This window comes from Carassius carassius, chromosome 21 (genome assembly GCF_963082965.1).
Source record: "Carassius carassius chromosome 21, fCarCar2.1, whole genome shotgun sequence".
NCBI lineage: Eukaryota > Metazoa > Chordata > Actinopteri > Cypriniformes > Cyprinidae > Carassius > Carassius carassius.
This window is the reverse complement of record NC_081775.1, coordinates 32,935,210-32,955,116: the sequence shown is the minus strand read 5'-3', so window position 1 is coordinate 32,955,116 and position 19,907 is coordinate 32,935,210. Positions and strand designations below refer to the sequence as shown.

The 19,907-nt window shown below is 40.3% G+C and overlaps 2 protein-coding genes across 2 annotated transcripts; both read left to right on the top strand.

Annotated features, from left to right (window-relative positions):
* The first annotated feature begins 9,468 nt into the window (after nucleotides 1-9,468).
* LOC132097318 (golgin subfamily A member 6-like protein 25) lies at nucleotides 9,469-16,385 on the top strand. Its single transcript, XM_059502941.1, has 3 exons — nucleotides 9,469-9,526; nucleotides 9,719-10,167; nucleotides 14,500-16,385. Coding segments are annotated over exons 1-3 (2,130 nt in total). The 5' UTR covers nucleotides 9,469-9,525; the 3' UTR covers nucleotides 16,180-16,385.
* Nucleotides 16,386-17,962: 1,577 nt separating this feature from the next.
* LOC132097316 (golgin subfamily A member 6-like protein 22) lies at nucleotides 17,963-19,501 on the top strand (the record flags this gene model as incomplete). The annotated part of the gene is made up of 2 exons (XM_059502940.1): nucleotides 17,963-18,702; nucleotides 18,910-19,501. Coding segments are annotated over 2 exons (1,332 nt in total), but the record flags the coding sequence as incomplete, so codon positions are not given.
* Between the last annotated feature and the right edge of the window lie 406 nt (nucleotides 19,502-19,907).

Genomic DNA, 19,907 nt, shown 5'->3' with positions numbered 1-19,907 from the left:
AATAACAACAACAACAACCTTTATTTATAAAGCACTTTTAACACAATAAAAATTGATCCAAAGTGCTGTACATAGTGCATAGCAGGACTACACTATAAAAAACAATAATTACAAATTTCCAAAAGCTAAAGAATAAAAATGTGTTTTCAGAGTAGATTTAAAAATGTCCAATGAAGGAGCAGACCTCACATGATAAGGAAGAGCATTCCAAAGCTTGGGCCCAGCCACAGAAAAGGCCCGATCACCCTTTAATTTGTAACGACTTCGTGACACATTTAAAAGCAAGTGAAGAGTCAAAGATCACTCCAAGGTTTTTGATTTGTTTGCATACATTTGTTGAGAGAGGACCTAACTGTGCTTTCAGAGCAGGAGAGGAATCTGCCGGACAACCGAGAATTAAAACCTCTGTTTTATTCCATTTAACTGCAAAAAATTTTCGTCATCCACCTCTTGATATCATCTACACATTCTAAGAACACATCAAATGAAGCAGTGGTGTCAAGCCTTACTGGAAGGTAAAGCTGAGAATCATCTGCATAACAGTAATATGAAATGTTGTACTTCTGAAAAATTAGGGCCAAGGGCAGCATATAAAGGGAAAACAATAAAGGTCCCAAAATAGATCCCTGGGGCACACCAAACAAAACAGGCGCAGATGACGAGGAACAATTTCCTAAATTTACAGAAAAAAATCCTCTTTTCTAGGTAGGAAGCAAACCACTTTAGTACAGTGCCCTTGACACCAACCATATTGTCACGGAACTAATGTTCGTCGCGATTGCCTCCTGCCGGAACAATAACAACGGAACACCGGGCTAGTTCCGGGTTAGCGAAAAATCCCCGCGAATGGGGTGATCAGCCGAAATCGCCGGCAGCTGTGCACGTTGGGACACGTTGCCATTAGGGTAGGATAAAAGGAGAGAGTATGGACCAAAGAGGGGGCTGTTTTTGGGGACTGTGTATCTCGGAGGAAGCGTGAGCGGTGGAGAAGAGGAAGTGGGGCTCGCAAACGGGCACGGCATTGTGAGTTTGGGAGAAAGAGCACGCCGACTCAACCGGAAGGAGGAAATCACTGGACAGTAAGATCATTTGTGAGAGACTGTGAGTAGTCCAATTGATCTCCATCTTCTCTCTCTTGTCTATGGGACTTCCTGATGTGAATCCCAGGTCAGAAAATGGGCGACGGCAATCTATATATGTATTTCCCACTGAGTGTTGAATTGCAGTGATGAAGTGATGTGATGCACTGTTTTGATGTGTGAAGTGTGAACTTAAACCCGCCGGATGGCCATTACTTACCTGAGTTTATCACATTCTAAGACGTCAGAAGAGGCTAACACTGTTGTACTCCACAGATATTTGAGTGTATTACCTGACAGCCCATTGTAAAGAGGGACACATAGGTGAATGCTTTAACCGACTGCTTTGCAGTAAAACCCTCCAGCCGTAAGTTCTCTGTCTGTCATTTCTGAAGAAGAGGATTACATACCTGTGTATTCACCTGTCTGCTTTGCAGCGAAGTTCTCCCTTCGTAAGCTCTGTGTCCGCCAGCCCTTCAAGAGGATTTCGTACCTGTATACTCACCTGACTGCTTGCAGTGAAGCTCCTCAGCCGTAAGTTCTCTGTCTGTTACTGGTAGAAGAAGAGGATTACGTGTCTGTATACTCACCTGACTGCTTGCAGTGGGGCTCCTCAGCCGTCAGTTCTCTGCCTGTCATCTGTAGAAGAGGAGGATTAAGTACCCGAAAAGTGCACCTGAACGGTCCTATAGCAGCCTCCTCCCAGTCGTGAGCTCCGATTCGTCCCTTCCATTGGAAGACAGCGAAGCCACTCACTAGAGCACCCCCCTACATTGCACTCTGTGGGCCTCTCGTCGGGTCCGCTGGACGGAACGACCCTGCCCAGAAGACTCACCATTTTAGATCCCCTTATCCATTTTTTATACTCAATAAAATAGTGTTACTTGAAGCCTTGTTGTCTGTCATCCTTGCCTGGCTTCTGTCCGACTCCCCAAGGGTGGTACGGGTCTTAGGGGTGGGTGCAGCCTGATTGGCCCGCCCCGACCTGTGACAATATATTCTAGTCGTTCAAGAAGAATGTTGTGGTCAATGGTATCAAATGCAGTGCTCAGGTCTAACAAAACCAGCACAACACAAGAGCCTGAATCTAGAGCAAGCAAGATATCATTTGTAACCCTCAACAGAGCTGACTCAGTGCTATGTAATGATTTAAAGCCAGATTGGAACATGTCCAAAATGTTAAAAGACTTAAAATAAAATTGGAGCTGTGAAAAAACTACTTTCTCTAAAAGCTTAGAGATGAAAGGCAGTTTAGAGATCGGTCGATAGTTACTGCACATTTCTGGAGCAAGTTGAGGTTTTTTCAACATAGGTTGTACAATTGCATGTTTAAAACTAGCTGAAACGAAACCTTTGGATAAAGAACTGTTTATGAGAGCATTTACCATATGACTAATGGTAGAAAAAACATCCTTAAAGACGAGCTGGGATAATATCTAGCTTAGAACCAGAACACTTCATAGTGGAGATTATATCAGCTAATATTGTGTTATTCTTTGGTATTACTCAATACAAATGTGTTATTCTATGTTATTTACTCAATATGGTATTATCTTATAATATTATGCATAACTATGAAAGAAAGCAATATGCTGAGTTATTCCCAAAAACTGGATGTCATGAAGAGGGTCAGGTGTATAAAGGCCCTCCCATAGGGCAGTACTAGTAGTATTGAACAGGATTGGACATATAAAAGACCTTCCACTGGGAGGTCCTGGTAATATTCCACTAAGTTGTATCTGTGAACTAAACTAACCACTGAAAGGCACCTGTGAACTAAACTAACCCTGTGAACTTTGGGTGCTTTCCAAGTGCTGACATCAGTAGTAACAGACGTGGGGGGATGTCTCACGTGACCATAGCCAACCAATAGGGAGAGATTTTTTAATTGTTGATTTGGCCGAATTCCACCATTAAGAACAATATAGTGATAAGGGGTGGCAAACTTGGCAGGCAATGCCAATTAAAAACCAGAACTACCAAATAAGGTATATAGATAAGGGCAGACAGAAGATTCAGATGCGGTGCCCGGCATCTCGGCTTTGTTGCTTTGAGCAATAAAGTCTATATTCTGACACCTGAGACACGACACTAGCTGAGTAGGACAGGTTTAAAGTTAGACAACTCATATGACAAGGCAATTGCAAGTGACATGGTTCGGATAGAAGAATAGAGCTTCTAATATCATAAATGTTTTTTGAGTGAAATGTTTTAAAAAATCTTCACAAAGCTCAGTAGAGGCCTCAGATGAAATATTCATGGTCGGATTTAGAATAGAGTCAATCGTATCAAACAGGACTTTTGGACACTTAGCGTTGTCAGAAATTAATTGAGAAAAGCAGTTTGATTTAGCCTTTTTTACTGCCATTTGATAGTTGAAAAGACTTCATTTTAAAATGTCAAAATCTTTTTTTCCACTTTCGCTCTGCGTTTTTTTAGACACTCTTTGCTGAAAGCGCGGGTGACATCATTTAACCACGGCTGGCCAGCAACCTTCATCTTTTTACGCTTAAGTGGAGCAACAGTGTCCATAGATATAGAGGATGCTTTATAAAATATCTCAGTCAAGCATTCAGTATCTGTTTCATTCAGAAAATCATTATTAAAATGTGAAGAAAACAATGTTAAGAATGTTAAGAAAACAAATTTGCAGTATTTGAGTGAATAGCTCGAGAGAGACATGAAGGCTGAGGGCAAATAGAAGATGGGAGAAAGCACTCAGATTCAAACGTAATTAGATAATGGTCAGACACACACGCATCAATAACCTCCAGATTTGAAATTAAAACCCCACCAAATCTAGTGTGTGACCCAAATTGTGAGTTGGACCACATACAGATTGTACAAAGTTCAAAGACTTTAAACTATTTACAAATTCTTTGACCAACATTCTAGAAGGGCAGCAGAGATTAATGTTAAAATCCCCAAGAATAAATAGTCTATCAGCCCGAGTAACCAGATCAGAGAGAAAATCAGAAAATTGTTGAATAAAATGCTTATTGCATTTAGGGGGTCTGTAAATCAGAGAACATAGCATAGGACCATTTAAATCAACCTTCAGTAACTGGACTTCAAAACTGGAAAAGGTGTCCGTAGGCACAGACTTACATTTGAAACAGTTTTTAATAATTGTTGCAACTCCACCACCATGTCCAGAGGCCCGTGGAGAACTGAAAAAAGCACAGTCAGGAGGAGCTGTTTCGGCAAGAGGCAACAAGTCACCCTGTTTTAACCAGGTCTCAGTCACAAATAAAAAGTCTAAGAAGTGAGATGTAAACAAATCATTTAAAATAAAAGATTTGTTCGATATTGACCTTGCATTCACTAAGGCCATCTTTACAGTAGCAGGGCAAACAGAATGCCGAGATGTGAGAGGCGCGTGTATGAGCAAACAAATGTTTTCAAGATTGACACTGACACTTACCATTTGATCTGATGGAAGAGCAGCGATGTGGCAACCAGATGACCGGGATGGGAAAATTATCCTGAGTCACAGTCGAAGTCCTCACAAGGGGGTCACGGATTTATGAGAATAAAGACCTACATTTATCAGATAATCCGAATATGTTATACATAATAAGTGCTGAACATCTCATAAGGAAACAATTCTTAGTGGACAGCCTAAAATGTTAGCGGACAGCAGCAGCATTAATGTTTCATTTCTTTTCTATATAAGCATTTAGATGCTCGTGACAGTATCTAGTTTGTTCAGTCGATGTTTTCTCTAGCTTTAAGACATGAATCATCTTTTACACAGCGCTCAGCTCCTCTGATGCGGATCATTCTGGTTCAGTTTCTAATGTAACGTGTGCGCGCTCTGCTCCCGCGAGAACATTTGCTGAACAGAGACCCCTGCTCACAGTTTTCACTAGCTCACCGATGTCAGCACAACAGGGGTCAAGGGTCATTCTACAGAAACCTCCAATTTTGGTATGGCAAGATGTCTTAAAATGCATTTAACATTTAAACGTAGACCACATGATTATATATGTCAACAGTAGTAACAATAAACTCCAAGTTATTGGTATAATTACTCACTGACATAAAGAAATTGTGTGTCAGCTGTGGTCTTAATGTGGGAAAACAAGCCCTGCGTCTCAGTGTTCACACTATCCATCCTGAATAGTATGTGAGATTACAATAAGTGTGTCCCAAAGTATGCTGAAAAGAGTATGACAAAAGTCCCCGGATGATCTACTCTTTCAGGTCGATTTTTGAAATGTGGATCTGTGCACACGCCAATGACTAAAACTGCCCACAATCAGTTGCAAAACAAATTGGACACCAATTTGTTTCCAAATTCTGGAGAGCATTTTGTCTGAATTTGAATGAATTATTTGTATTATTATTATTATTATTATTATTATTATTATTATTATTATTATTGAGAACAGCTGAGTATAATTTTTCAGGTGTCTTTGATGAATAGAAAGTTCAGAAGAACAGCATTTATCTGAAACAGAAATCTTTTGTAACATTATAAATGTATTTATCATCACTTTTGATCAATTTAATGCATCCTTACTAAATAAAAGTATCAATTTCTATCAACCCCCCCCCCCTCCAAAAAATAAATAAAATAAAAATTATACAGACTCCAAGCTTTTGAATGGTGATAATTTTTACTAAATATGCCAAAAGTGAAATTGATGGGGACACTTTAATGAACCTAACTGAGACTACGGTAGTTTAAATATTCCCAAAAAGAAAAGATCAAGTTAAATTCATAAGATTACAAGAACCTGAAGACTGAGATGGCCAGCAAGACACAGACACCACGAGTAAGTTACTACTCTTCATGTTTAAAAGTAATGTAGACACCTTTACTAATTATTAGCGACTGTGATCATTATTTAATGTGTTGTACTGAAGAACTTACAGACTTTAACATTTCTTCTGGTTGATAATGTTATTACAAAGCAACTTTCATTGCATTCATATTATGCATGGGGATGCTGGGAAACTAATCTTGCTCAGGTGTCTGCGGATTGTTTTTTATATTTGTAAATCATTGAGCTGTATGTATCATGCTAACATGCACTATTCTGCAAACCTTTTCTGTAGGTCTTCATATTGATATTTCACCTGGATCAATCTCAACACAACAAATTGCTTCAACAGGGCCAGAATTTTATCAGCTACCAACATTTCCAGTAGCAAAAATAAAAGAAGAAGAGAGGAGATTTTTTATTTGACAGGACAAAGCAAACAGAAATAATTCAAGGTCTGTTTGATTAGATGTGCACATATACACAGTGATTTAGAAATACAGTAAGTTGATAATTTTATGATGAGGGTAAAAGTGTTTTCTCTGTTTTCAGTCCTTGTTACCAAATACCAGTTCTTGAGAGAAAAGACTGCAGAGGATGTGCTTAAAAACAAATTCAAAAAGAGAAAGATCACTTATGATTGATGCTAGGGAAGTCTTGGCCTAGTGGTTATAGAGTTTGAGTCTCGCGCCGGTACATCGCAGCATAAATGATGCTCACTACTCCGGGTGTGTGTTCACAGTGTGTGTGTGTGTGTGTGTGTGTGTGTGTGTGTGTGTGTGTGTGTGTGTGTGTGTGTGTGTGTGTGTTCACTGCTGTGTGTGTGTGTGTGTGTGTTCACTGCTGTGTGTGTGTGTGTGTGTGTGTGTGTGTTCACTGCTGTGTGTGTGTGTGTGTGTGTGTGTGTGTGTGTGTGTTCACTGCTGTGTGTATGTGTGTGTGTGTGTGTGTGTGTGTGTGTGTTCACTGCTGTGTGTATGTGTGTGTGTTTTCACTGCTGTGTGTGTGTGTGTGTGTGTGTGTTCACTGCTGTGTGTGTGTGTGTGTGTGTGTGTGTGTGTTCACTGCTGTGTGTGTGTGTGTGTGTGTGTGTGTTCACTGCTGTGTGTGTGTGTGTGTGTGCGTGTGTGTGTGTGTGTGTGTGTGTGTTCACTGCTGTGTGTGTGTGTGTGTGTGTGTGTGTGTGTGTGTGTGTGTGTGTTCACTGCTGTGTGTGTGTGTGTGTGTGTGTGTGTGTGTGTGTGTGTGTGTGTGTGTGTGTGTGTTCACTGCTGTGTGTGTGTGTGTGTGTGTGTGTGTGTGTGTGTGTGTGTGTGTGTGTGTTCACTGCTGTGTGTGTGTGTTCACTGCTGTGTGTGTGTGTGTGTTCACTGCTGTGTGTGTGTGTGTGTGTGTGTGTGTTCACTGCTGTGTGTGTGTGTGTGTGTGTGTGTGTGTGTGTGTTCACTGCTGTGTGTGTGTGTGTGTTCACTGCTGTGTGTGTGTGTGTGTGTGTGTGTTCACTGCTGTGTGTGTGTGTGTGTGTGTGTGTGTTCACTGCTGTGTGTGTGTGTGTGTGTGTGTGTGTGTGTGTGTGTGTGTGCACTGCTGTGTGTGTGTGTGTGTGTGTGTGTGTTCACTGCTGTGTGTGTGTGTGTGTGTGTGTGTGTGTGTGTTCACTGCTGTGTGTGTGTGTGTGTTCACTGCTGTGTGTGTGTGTGTGTGTGTGTGTTCACTGCTGTGTGTGTGTGTGTGTGTGTGTGTGTGTTCACTGCTGTGTGTGTGTGTGTGTGTGTGTGTGTGTGTGTGTGTGTGTGTGTGTGTGTGTGTGTGTTCACTGCTGTGTGTGTGCACTCCGGATGGGTTAAATGCAGAGCAGGAATTCAGAGTCAACATCCTTGGCTGAATGTCATGTCACTTTTCACTTTTTTCACTTTCATGCTGAAGAAATAAATGAAATCTGTAGCAGGTTCAGCAAAGTAAGAAAACAGATCACTTCACCATCAGACCTGAGACACTACAAATATGACAAACATTGTAGAGGTAAGTTTAACAAATTAGGTGACACTTTAATATTTAAATTTTTAATATCTTGTGCATGTTTCATGTTTTTTTTTTTTTTTTAATTTCTGTCACTTGATGCCCTTTAGAAATAAAGGTGGCTTAACATTTTCATCCTCTTAATTATATGTGGAAAAACTGAAATGTATTTATTCTGTGACATATACACACTGCAAAGTCAAATTTTAGAATATTAAACTCAAGAGTATTTGACCATGAGCTTCTGCATGAAGATTAAAGATAAACATGATCCAGTTATTAAAGTGACTTATGAAAACATATCAACATAGAGATTCTGTGATTTGAGCCACTTACTGATTCACAATAAATCTCATTAATATTCTTAGTACATTCAACAAAAATCTGACGTGAAATTGAATTTATTTACGTGCAAATATCCAGTTCTTACGAACAGCAAAGACCTGAAAAGCTCCCGTCTGCTGCTGGTGTGAGGAGCTCACGCAGTGATTTGGATCATCAATGTTTATTTGTTCCCTTACGAAAGGAAAATATATTTACCAATATACTTCTTAAAATATATTGTGGTATATTGTAATATATTAATTTCCCTTTTTATTTTCTAAAATATTATATATTTGAATACATGTAATAATATATTGCAAAATATACAAATGATTGCCGCTTTCAATATATTGCAATATATTGGAAAAAATAAATATATATAAGAATATATGCCTAATATATTACATGATATTTTCCAATATACTGCAATATATTTTTGTTTCATAAGGGAAAAGCTCTTGTTCTTGTAAAGTTCTTCCTGTAGCTCATTTTCTGTTCATCTGATGGCAGCGTAAGTCTCTGTATCATTATGATCCTGAAAGAACAGCACAGATTTTCTCCATCGATGCTATTATTAGTAGTAGTACATAGATGAAAGAAACTGCTGTGGTTTTCTCTGAATAGAACTGAACAGCAGTCAGTGATGAAGAACAAGAGAATGAGCTGCTGTCTTCTCACATTGAACAATTTAACTGGCTTTTTATAGCAAAACATATTATACAACGTCTAAAAAAGAGAGCAAATGCATTAGTAACGTCATGAATGCATAATTAAAATAAGGACTAGTATGTCTTGAATAAATTGATTTTCTTCCATCTGTTTTTGTCATTGAGTATCTTTATGGTTAGCTGATGTTTTTGTCATTTATTCACATTATGCTTCAAGCCTGAACTTTGACCTGCACTTGTTGTCAGACCAGACAGACAGGAACAGGTTAGAATCCTTTGTAAAGTGAACAGCAAATCCTACAAACTTCTTCCTGGTTCCATTGTAGCGACATGGAAAGAAACGTCTAAATGATGAAGCCTCAAAATACAGGTATCATATACTCTCTTAATGTCTGTTATACGAAACTTAATTGTGAGGTGCGATATTAAATTATGACTTTAGTTAATTTATGAATGTGATAGTTTCACTTTCATCTTCTGTCACAGAACTAAAGTAATGATGTGACTTCTAAGCATCTCAGACTGTCACTTAGACCAGTTCTGCAGTTTTAATCATTTGTTCAAAGATGTTTTCTGTTGGGTGATGAAGGTCTTTTGTTTCATACAGTGGTTGTCGTCCACAATCCTCCTCGCAGGAGAAAACAGAGCAAAGATGGTCCTCCTCTGAGTAAGTGAAATTATGGACAATTTATCCCCATCAAAACACAAATGATTAAATGTATGTTCTGCTGCTGGATTCTGGTTATTTTGATCTGTGATGCTGGATTAAGGTGAAGATCCTGGCATCATAACATGTTACATATCACACGTGTTACTGTATGATGTGAGGACTGTGAATGTCTGATTTGACTCTCTGCAGTGAGGATTGTTCTTCTGGGTTCGAGCGTGTCTGAAAACAGTCTGGTGGGGAACTTCATCTTAGGACGAGCAGCGTTTGACAGTGAAGCTCCTCCAGATGTTGTAGAGAGAGTCAGAGGAAGACTGAAGGACAGAGATGTGATGGTCATCACCAGTCCTCAGCTGCTCCAGAGGAACATCTCAGATCATCAGATCACACAGACAGTGAGAGAGTGTGTGTTTCTGTCTGATCCAGGACCTCACGTGATCGTTCTGCTCCTCAAACATGAGCTGTGTTCAGCAGAAGATCAGGAGCATGTGGAGAAGGTGCTGCTCTCTTTCTCTGAGCAGGTTTATCAACACAGCATGGTGCTCACGACACAAGAGACCAATGAAACCAGTGACGTCCTACAGAACATCATTCAGAAGTGTGCAAACAGATACTTCAGTCTTCAGAGGAGCAGCTCTCCTTGAGAGCCATTGAGCATACTTACCGAGCAGTAGTGCCACGTATATATATATATATATATGTTCCGTGTCTAATAGGAGAGAGGTGGTGATTGGAGCTATTTGACAGCTTGACCGCATCAGCTGTTCACAGCCTTGCCTCCATGGCCTGACTGAACTAACACTGCGCTCGATTTGTGAAACTGTGAAACATTAGGAGTAGTGACGAAGACTCCTAAATCAATAAGACCAAATAACAAACTATTCCTCAAATGGCTGTTGCCATTGTCAGGAGAAATCAAGTCCCCCCTCAAAATCGGGTCCACTTACGACCAGTATTTTTCAGCCATAATTATTCTACTCTGTTTATTAAAAGGCTGTTTATGTGCATAGTCACTAATTACGAGAAGCACACAAGTAAGAGGCTGACAATAAGACGAACATATACTTGTTAAAATAGAGACACTTAACGTGCATTTTAAAATTTTTATTTGAATGTGGCAATTAACATTTTTATATTTAAACCTATATTTGAATATGGCAACATAATATCAAACTCTACAATATTTCTATGAATGAATCTCTGACAGAGACTATCAGCCAATCGCTGTTTGCATAGTTAATAAGCTTGATGGCATCTCAATAGCAATGACCTCAACCCTGACCCCTTACTCTGAGCTTAAGACTTCTCTCTATTCCTTACTAAAAGTTAGTCTTAGCAGCTTTGTGAATAGGTTTTAAGAAAAAAAATCATAGCTCAGAACTTTAACTGCTGTTAAGGAGAACTCTTAGTGGTAAGAAAATGTTTTGTGAATACAGGCCCAGAAAATCATTTTGGGTCTTCAACTACAGAGCATGTTTTGAAATTGAGTTTTTACTACAGTAGAGTTTGATTCTATTTTAGAGCTTTATACATTTGTATTTTAAACCGAAGAACTGCAAAAATCAACATTCCAAAGGTTAAAGGTCAAGCTTCAGTGTTCCACAGAAAACTAAGATTATTAAAAAGTAAATTTTGACAAATTACTGAACTACTACGATGCTCTGGAGCAGTGAAGCTGAAAGTTTTACTATAGTTTTACAATATGAATCATTTGTGTTTGAAAAATAACTCCGCTTCAAATGTTAAAATCTCTACAATGTTTCCTGGTCCATATTAAACATGCAGCTCATAGTGAAGCTCATTTTTTGTACTGCATACAGGTGCATCTAAAAAAATGTGAATATCATGGAAAAGTTGTTTATTTTTTGTAATTTAATTCAAAAAAGCAAACTTTCTTATATTCTAGATTCATTGCAGTCAAACTGAAATTTCAAGTTTTTTGTTTTAATTCTGATGGTTATGACTTACAACTTCAAAAAAAATTCTCAAAGATCAATCAAAAAAGATTTACAAAACAGAAATATCCAAGATCTCCAAAGCATGTTTAATTATGCACTCGATACTTCTGTATGAATGACTGCTTCAGCGTGGCATGAAGGCGATCAGTCTGTGGCACTGCTGAGGCGTTATTGAAGCCCAGGTTTGCTTTGATAGTGGCCTTCAGCTCCTCTGTATCGTTTGTCAGATGATACGTTTCTTCCTCTTCACAATACCCCATAGATTCTCTGTGAGGTTCAGGTAAGATGAGTTGGTTGCCCAATCAAGCACATTAATATCATAACTTGGAAGTGGTTTTTGCTCTGTGGGAAGGTGCTAAAGTCCTGCTGCAAAATGAAATCAGCATCTTCATAAAGCTTGTTAGCAGATGGAAGCATAAAGTGCTCCAAAATCTCCTAGTAGATGGATGCATTGACTCTGGACTTGATAAAACACAATGGAGCAACACCAGCATATATCACAGCACCCCAAATCATCACTGACTTCAGAAACTTCACACTTGGCTTTGGATTCTGTGCCTCTCCTCCCTTCCTCCAGACTCCAGACCTTGATTTCCAAATGAAATGCTAAATTTATTTTCATCTGAAAAGAGGTCTGTGGACCACTGAGCAACAGTCCAGTTCTTTTTCTCCTTACCCCAGCTGAGATGCTTCTGATGTTATTTTTTTCTGGTTCAGGATTGGCTAGGTTATAGGAATGTGACAGCTGTAGACCTTTTCCTGAAGACATCTGAGTGTGGTGACTTTGGCTTCATTCCACTCCTTGTTAAGCTCTCCCAAGTTCTTGTATCAGCTTTTCCTGACAATCTTCCCAAGGCTGTGGTCATCCCTATTGCTTGTGCACCTTTTCCTACCACACTTTTTCCTTCCATTCAACTTTCTATTAATATATTTTGATACAGCACTCTGTGAACATTCATCCCTTTCAGCAATGACCCTCTGTGACTTACCCTCCTTGTTGATGATTGTTTTCAGTACATGTGACCGCCGTGTGACCTCAAAGGGTCCTTGCCACTTGGCTAACAATTTGGAGCTAGAGGTTGGCAGTAATACGAGCACTTTATCTCCCGGTGTAAATTCTCGCAGCTTAGCTCCCTTAGCGACCCCCGGGGCTAACGTCCATTGAGAAGCTCGAAGGGGGAAAACCCTGTGGAGGCTTGGGGGACCTCGTGCAAAGCAAATAAGAAGGGTTCTAGCCAACGGTCCCAATTCCGGATCATGGTCCGCAGGCTCCATCGCCACCCTCCAGCGGGGTGCAGCCCTCGGTGGCCCCACCCAACGGGACCTAGGGAGAGGGAGATATTTTGGAGCGGGGGGGAAAGGGGAGACAGGGGAAGAGAGAGAAAGAGAGAGACAGCAGGGAGGGGCTCGCCGACCCCGGAGCACGCCGCCAGCTGATCCTTCACCAGCTGATCCTCCGCCAGCTGGATGGCCAGATCCAGCGACGCTGGACAGTGGCACTGGACCCACTGGGCGGTCCTCTTTGGGAGGCGGGAGACAAACTGCTCCAGCATCACCGCGTTGATGATGGAATCGGCGTCGCTGTCCCCGGCCAGCAGTCATTTGCGGCATGAGTCCCGGAGCTGCTGCGCCAACACAAAGGGTCGGCCCGCCTCGGCCAGCGACCGGAAGCACTGGCGATGTTGTTCTGAGCTGAGGCCGACCCTCTGGAGGATGGCTCGTCTGAGGTCAGCGTAGACCAGGAGGTTCGGGACGGGTAGTTGTTGGGCCGCCTTCTGGGCCTCCCCCGACAGCAGAGGGATCACCCGGACGGGCCAGCTGTCCATCGGCCACCCACATGCCTCCGCCGTCCGCTCAAACAGGTCAAGGAAAGCCTCCTGATTGTCGGCGGGCCCCATCTTGGTGAGCGGCATGTGGGCGGGCGGGGCGCTGGGGGAGGCCGTCCCCATCCGTCCCTCCCGGTCCAGCAAGCTCCGGAACAGCTCGCGGTCCTCCTGCTGGACCTGCATCATAGTCTGGAACCGGTGGTCCTGGTCGGTCCGCAGGTCCAGCAGGGCCTGGTGGTGTTCTTGGTGCAGTACCGCGAGCGATGAAATGATGTCCGCAAACGGCGAGGATGATGTAGCTGACGGAGTCTGCATGGCGAATGCTCTCCATCCTCCCGGGTTTCGGCACCAGTGTAATGAAAGTTTGACTGAGGTAGAGGAAGAAGACCAGGGTCGGCGTACGGGGTTCGTGAGATATTTTATTTAACAGAATTTCCCAAAAACACAAAACAAACGCGGCAGGTGCGCGCACTTCACAATCTCGCTCTGGAGTCACTACTGCAGTCCTTGCCGAGCCACTCTCCAGCTTCTAGCTCTCACGAGTCCCCGTCTCTCTCGTCCTTCGCCAGCTGTCGCGCTCCTTAAATGTTGGTTCCCCACGCCAATCACTGCAACGAGATCCAGCTGTTACTTGTTTCTCACCTGAACCACTTACCGCCGCTTGTCTCTTCACTCGCTCTCCCGTTGCAGACTTCGCTAAACCACGCCTCCCCCGCCACAGCTAGGTAAATCTGGGTATCATCAGCATAGCTGTGATAGGCAATTTGGTTCTTTCTCATTATTTGACTTAGTGGGAGCATTTCCATATTATACTCAAAATTAATCAAACTAATCAAGCTCAAAATGAAATATTAAACTTTTTTAATTTTCCTAAGCTGTAAGTCATAACCATCAGAATTAAAGCAAAAAACCATGATATTCTCATTTTTTGAGATGCACCTGTATTTCCTCTCAAATATTTGCACTAAAATTGTAATTTTAAACTGTGCAGATAATGTAAATTTGACAGAGAGCAACTGATGAAAATATAAAAAGAACACTGATGTGTCTCAGAACTGTGTGAATTATAGAGTTGCATGTAAATCTGGCTTCTTACATAAATACTTACCAAGCAGATAGCAGACCTCTTTTATGTTACAGAATCCAATTTTGTCTGAAAAAAAAAAACTTTAGGCTGTAAAACTGATGCATATCTTCTGTTACAGGTTCAACAGAGAGAGAAGGTGATCTGAGGATTGTGCTGCTGGGAAAAACAGGAGTTGGGAAAAGTTCAACTGGAAACACCGTCTTAGGAAGAAAAGCGTTTACAGCAGAAACATCTCAAGAGTCTGTTACTAAAGAGTGTCAGAGAGAAACATCTGAAATCAACGACAGACACATTACTGTGATCGACACTCCGGGACTGTTTGATACTGAACTCAGTAATGAAGAAATCCAGAGAGAAATCAGCAACAGCATCTCCATGATCCTGCCTGGACCACATGTGTTCATCATCGTGCTCAATTTAGGACAACGATTCACTAAAGAAGAAGCAACAGCTGTGGAGATCATTCAGGAGACATTTGGAGAGAAATCGTTAATGTTCACCATGGTGCTCTTCACCAGAGGAGATGATCAGGAGAACAAAACCATTGATCAGTGTTTAGGAAAACCTGGATCTGCCCTTAGAAACCTGATTGATGTGTGTGGAAACAATTTCAATGTGTTCAATAATAAAGAGACTAGAGACCGAACACAGGTGACTGATCTACTGCAGAAGATAGACAACATGGTGAAGACAAACGGAGGGAGTTACTACTCATGTAAGAAGTTCAGAGAGATGGAGAGAGAAATACAGAAGAACAAGCTGATGGAGAGAGTCAGAGAACGAGAAGAAGAGATGAAGAAACTAGAAGAAGAGAAAGAGAGGATGAAGATGGAGGAACATCATGAGAAAGAGAGAAGAGAAGAAGAGTTTAGAGAGAGGGAAGAACAATATAAGAGAGATATTAAAGAAATAAAGGAGGAAGAGAGAGAGATGAGAGAGGAGATGAAAAGAGAACGAGAGGAATGGGAGAAACAGAAACAACAGGAAAGACAAAGAAGAGAAGAAGAGGAGGAGAAATGGAGAAAGAAAGAACAGGAAATGCGGGATGAATATAATCAGAGACTTAAACAAGAGGAAGAGAGAATGAAGATGATAAAAGAAGAACGACAGAATCAGGACAAAGAGCGAGAGAGAAGAGAAGAGCAACTGAAAAAAGAAATAACAGAACAAGAGAAACATCTGAGAGAGATGAGACAAGAACGAGAGAAATTTAGACATGAAATAGAGGATGTGAAGAAAGAAAAAGAAAGACAACAGCTCAAATACGACACAGAAATAGAAATACTGATGAACAGAATAGAGATTGACAGGAAGAAAAGAGAAGAAGAATATAATACACTAATGAAAGAGAGAGAAGATCTTCAATCTAAACATGAAGAAGAAGAAAACAAGATGAAGATCCTGATGGAGAAACTGAACAGAGAAAGAGAAGAACTGATGAAGAAACATGAAGAAGAGAATGAGAAGATGAAGATGAAGATGGAGGAAGAACGACAGAATCATGACACAGAGAGAAAGAGAAGAGAAGAAGAGTATAATGAGAGAGAAGAGAGATATACAAGAGAAATGAAGGAACAGGAGGAGCAGATGAGAGACGAGATGAAAAGTGTAAAAGAGGAGTGTAAGAATGAAAGAAAGGAAATGAGAAAAGAAATAGAGACTGTAAAGAAAGAAAAAGAAAATCTTCAGATCAGATACGAAACAGAAACAGACAGAATGATGAACAGAATAGAGAATGAAAGACAGCATCATGAGAAAGAGAGAAAGAGAAGAAGAGATTAATGAGAGAGAAGGACGATATAAAACACAATTAAAGGAGAAAGAGAGAGAGATGAAAGAGGAGATGAAGAGAGAACGAGAGGAATGGGAGAAACACAAAGAAGAAGAAAAGACGAGAAGAGAAGAAGAGATTAAAGAAAGAGAGGAACGATATAAAACACAATTAAAGGAGAAAGAGAGAGAGATGAAAGAGGAGATGAAGAGAGAACGAGAATAATGGGAGAAACACAAAGAAGAAAAGACGAGAAGAGAAGAAGAGATTAATGAGAGAGAAGGACGATATAAAACAGAAATAAAGGAGAAAGAGAGAGAGATGAAAGAGGAGATGAAGAGAGAACGAGAGGAATGGGAGAAACACAAAGAAGAAGAAAAGACGAGAAGAGAAGAAGAGATTAATGAACGAGAGGAACGATATAAAACACAATTAAAGGAGAAAGAGAGAGAGATGAAAGAGGAGATGAAGAGAGAACGAGAATAATGGGAGAAACACAAAGAAGAAAAGACGAGAAGAGAAGAAGAGATTAATGAGAGAGAAGGACGATATAAAACACAATTAAAGGAGAAAGAGAGAGAGATGAAAGAGGAGATGAAGAGAGAACGAGAGGAATGGGAGAAACACAAAGAAGAAGAAAAGACGAGAAGAGAAGAAGAGATTAAAGAAAGAGAGGAACGATATAAAACACAATTAAAGGAGAAAGAGAGAGAGATGAAAGAGGAGATGAAGAGAGAATGAGAGGAATGGGAGAAACACAAAGAAGAAGAAAAGACGAGAAGAGAAGAAGAGATTAAAGAAAGAGAGGAACGATATAAAACACAATTAAAGGAGAAAGAGAGAGAGATGAAAGAGGAGATGAAGAGAGAACGAGAATAATGGGAGAAACACAAAGAAGAAAAGACGAGAAGAGAAGAAGAGATTAATGAGAGAGAAGGACGATATAAAACAGAAATAAAGGAGAAAGAGAGAGAGATGAAAGAGGAGATGAAGAGAGAACGAGAATAATGGGAGAAACACAAAGAAGAAAAGACAAGAAGAGAAGAAGAGATTAATGAGAGAGAAGGACGATATAAAACAGAAATAAAGGAGAAAGAGAGAGAGATGAAAGAGGAGATGAAGAGAGAACGAGAGGAATGGGAGAAACACAAAGAAGAAGAAAAGACAAGAAGAGAAGAAGAGATTAAAGAACGAGAGGAACGATATAAAACACAAATAAAGGAGAAAGAGAGAGAGATGAAAGAGGAGATGAAGAGAGAATGAGAGGAATGGGAGAAACACAAAGAAGAAGAAAAGACAAGAAGAGAAGAAGAGATTAAAGAACGAGAGGAACGATATAAAACACAATTAAAGGAGAAAGAGAGAGAGATGAAAGAGGAGATGAAGAGAGAACAAGAGGAATGGGAGAAACACAAAGAAGAAGAAAAGACGAGAAGAGAAGAAGAGATTAAAGAAAGAGAGGAACGATATAAAACACAATTAAAGGAGAAAGAGAGAGAGATGAAAGAGGAGATGAAGAGAGAACGAGAATAATGGGAGAAACACAAAGAAGAAAAGACGAGAAGAGAAGAAGAGATTAATGAGAGAGAAGGACGATATAAAACAGAAATAAAGGAGAAAGAGAGAGAGATGAAAGAGGAGATGAAGAGAGAACGAGAGGAATGGGAGAAACACAAAGAAGAAGAAAAGACAAGAAGAGAAGAAGAGATTAAAGAACGAGAGGAACGATATAAAACACAAATAAAGGAGAAAGAGAGAGAGATGAAAGAGGAGATGAAGAGAGAATGAGAGGAATGGGAGAAACACAAAGAAGAAGAAAAGACAAGAAGAGAAGAAGAGATTAAAGAACGAGAGGAACGATATAAAACACAATTAAAGGAGAAAGAGAGAGAGATGAAAGAGGAGATGAAGAGAGAACGAGAGGAATGGGAGAAACACAAAGAAGAAAAGACGAGAAGAGAAGAAGAGATTAATGAACGAGAGGAACGATATAAAACACAATTAAAGGAGAAAGAGAGAGAGATGAAAGAGGAGATGAAGAGAGAACGAGAGGAATGGGAGAAACACAAAGAAGAAAAGACGAGAAGAGAAGAAGAGATTAATGAGAGAGAAGGACGATATAAAACAGAAATAAAGGAGAAAGAGAGAGAGATGAAAGAGGAGATGAAGAGAGAACGAGAGGAATGGGAGAAACACAAAGAAGAAGAAAAGACGAGAAGAGAAGAAGAGATTAAAGAAAGAGAGGAACGATATAAAACACAATTAAAGGAGAAAGAGAGAGAGATGAAAGAGGAGATGAAGAGAGAACGAGAGGAATGGGAGAAACACAAAGAAGAAAAGACGAGAAGAGAAGAAGAGATTAATGAGAGAGAAGGACGATATAAAACAGAAATAAAGGAGAAAGAGAGAGAGATGAAAGAGGAGATGAAGAGAGAACGAGAGGAATGGGAGAAACACAAAGAAGAAGAAAAGACAAGAAGAGAAGAAGAGATTAAAGAACGAGAGGAACGATATAAAACACAAATAAAGGAGAAAGAGAGAGAGATGAAAGAGGAGATGAAGAGAGAATGAGAGGAATGGGAGAAACACAAAGAAGAAGAAAAGACAAGAAGAGAAGAAGAGATTAAAGAACGAGAGGAACGATATAAAACACAATTAAAGGAGAAAGAGAGAGAGATGAAAGAGGAGATGAAGAGAGAACGAGAGGAATGGGAGAAACACAAAGAAGAAAAGACGAGAAGAGAAGAAGAGATTAATGAACGAGAGGAACGATATAAAACACAATTAAAGGAGAAAGAGAGAGAGATGAAAGAGGAGATGAAGAGAGAACGAGAGGAATGGGAGAAACACAAAGAAGAAAAGACGAGAAGAGAAGAAGAGATTAATGAGAGAGAAGGACGATATAAAACAGAAATAAAGGAGAAAGAGAGAGAGATGAAAGAGGAGATGAAGAGAGAACGAGAGGAATGGGAGAAACACAAAGAAGAAGAAAAGACGAGAAGAGAAGAAGAGATTAAAGAAAGAGAGGAACGATATAAAACACAATTAAAGGAGAAAGAGAGAGAGATGAAAGAGGAGATGAAGAGAGAACGAGAGGAATGGGAGAAACACAAAGAAGAAAAGACGAGAAGAGAAGAAGAGATTAATGAGAGAGAAGGACGATATAAAACAGAAATAAAGGAGAAAGAGAGAGAGATGAAAGAGGAGATGAAGAGAGAACGAGAGGAATGGGAGAAACACAAAGAAGAAGAAAAGACGAGAAGAGAAGAAGAGATTAATGAACGAGAGGAACGATATAAAACACAATTAAAGGAGAAAGAGAGAGAGATGAAAGAGGAGATGAAGAGAGAACGAGAGGAATGGGAGAAACACAAAGAAGAAAAGACGAGAAGAGAAGAAGAGATTAATGAGAGAGAAGGACGATATAAAACACAAATAAAGGAGAAAGAGAGAGAGATGAAAGAGGAGATGAAGAGAGAACGAGAGGAATGGGAGAAACACAAAGAAGAAGAAAAGACGAGAAGAGAAGAAGAGATTAATGAACGAGAGGAACGATATAAAACACAATTAAAGGAGAAAGAGAGAGAGATGAAAGAGGAGATGAAGAGAGAACGAGAGGAATGGGAGAAACAGAAAGGAGAAGAGAGACGAAGTGCAAAATAAGTTGAGAAAAGAAGAGAGAGAGAGAAACAGATTTGTGATGAAGAGATTCAGAGACTGAAGAGTGAAATGGAGAGAA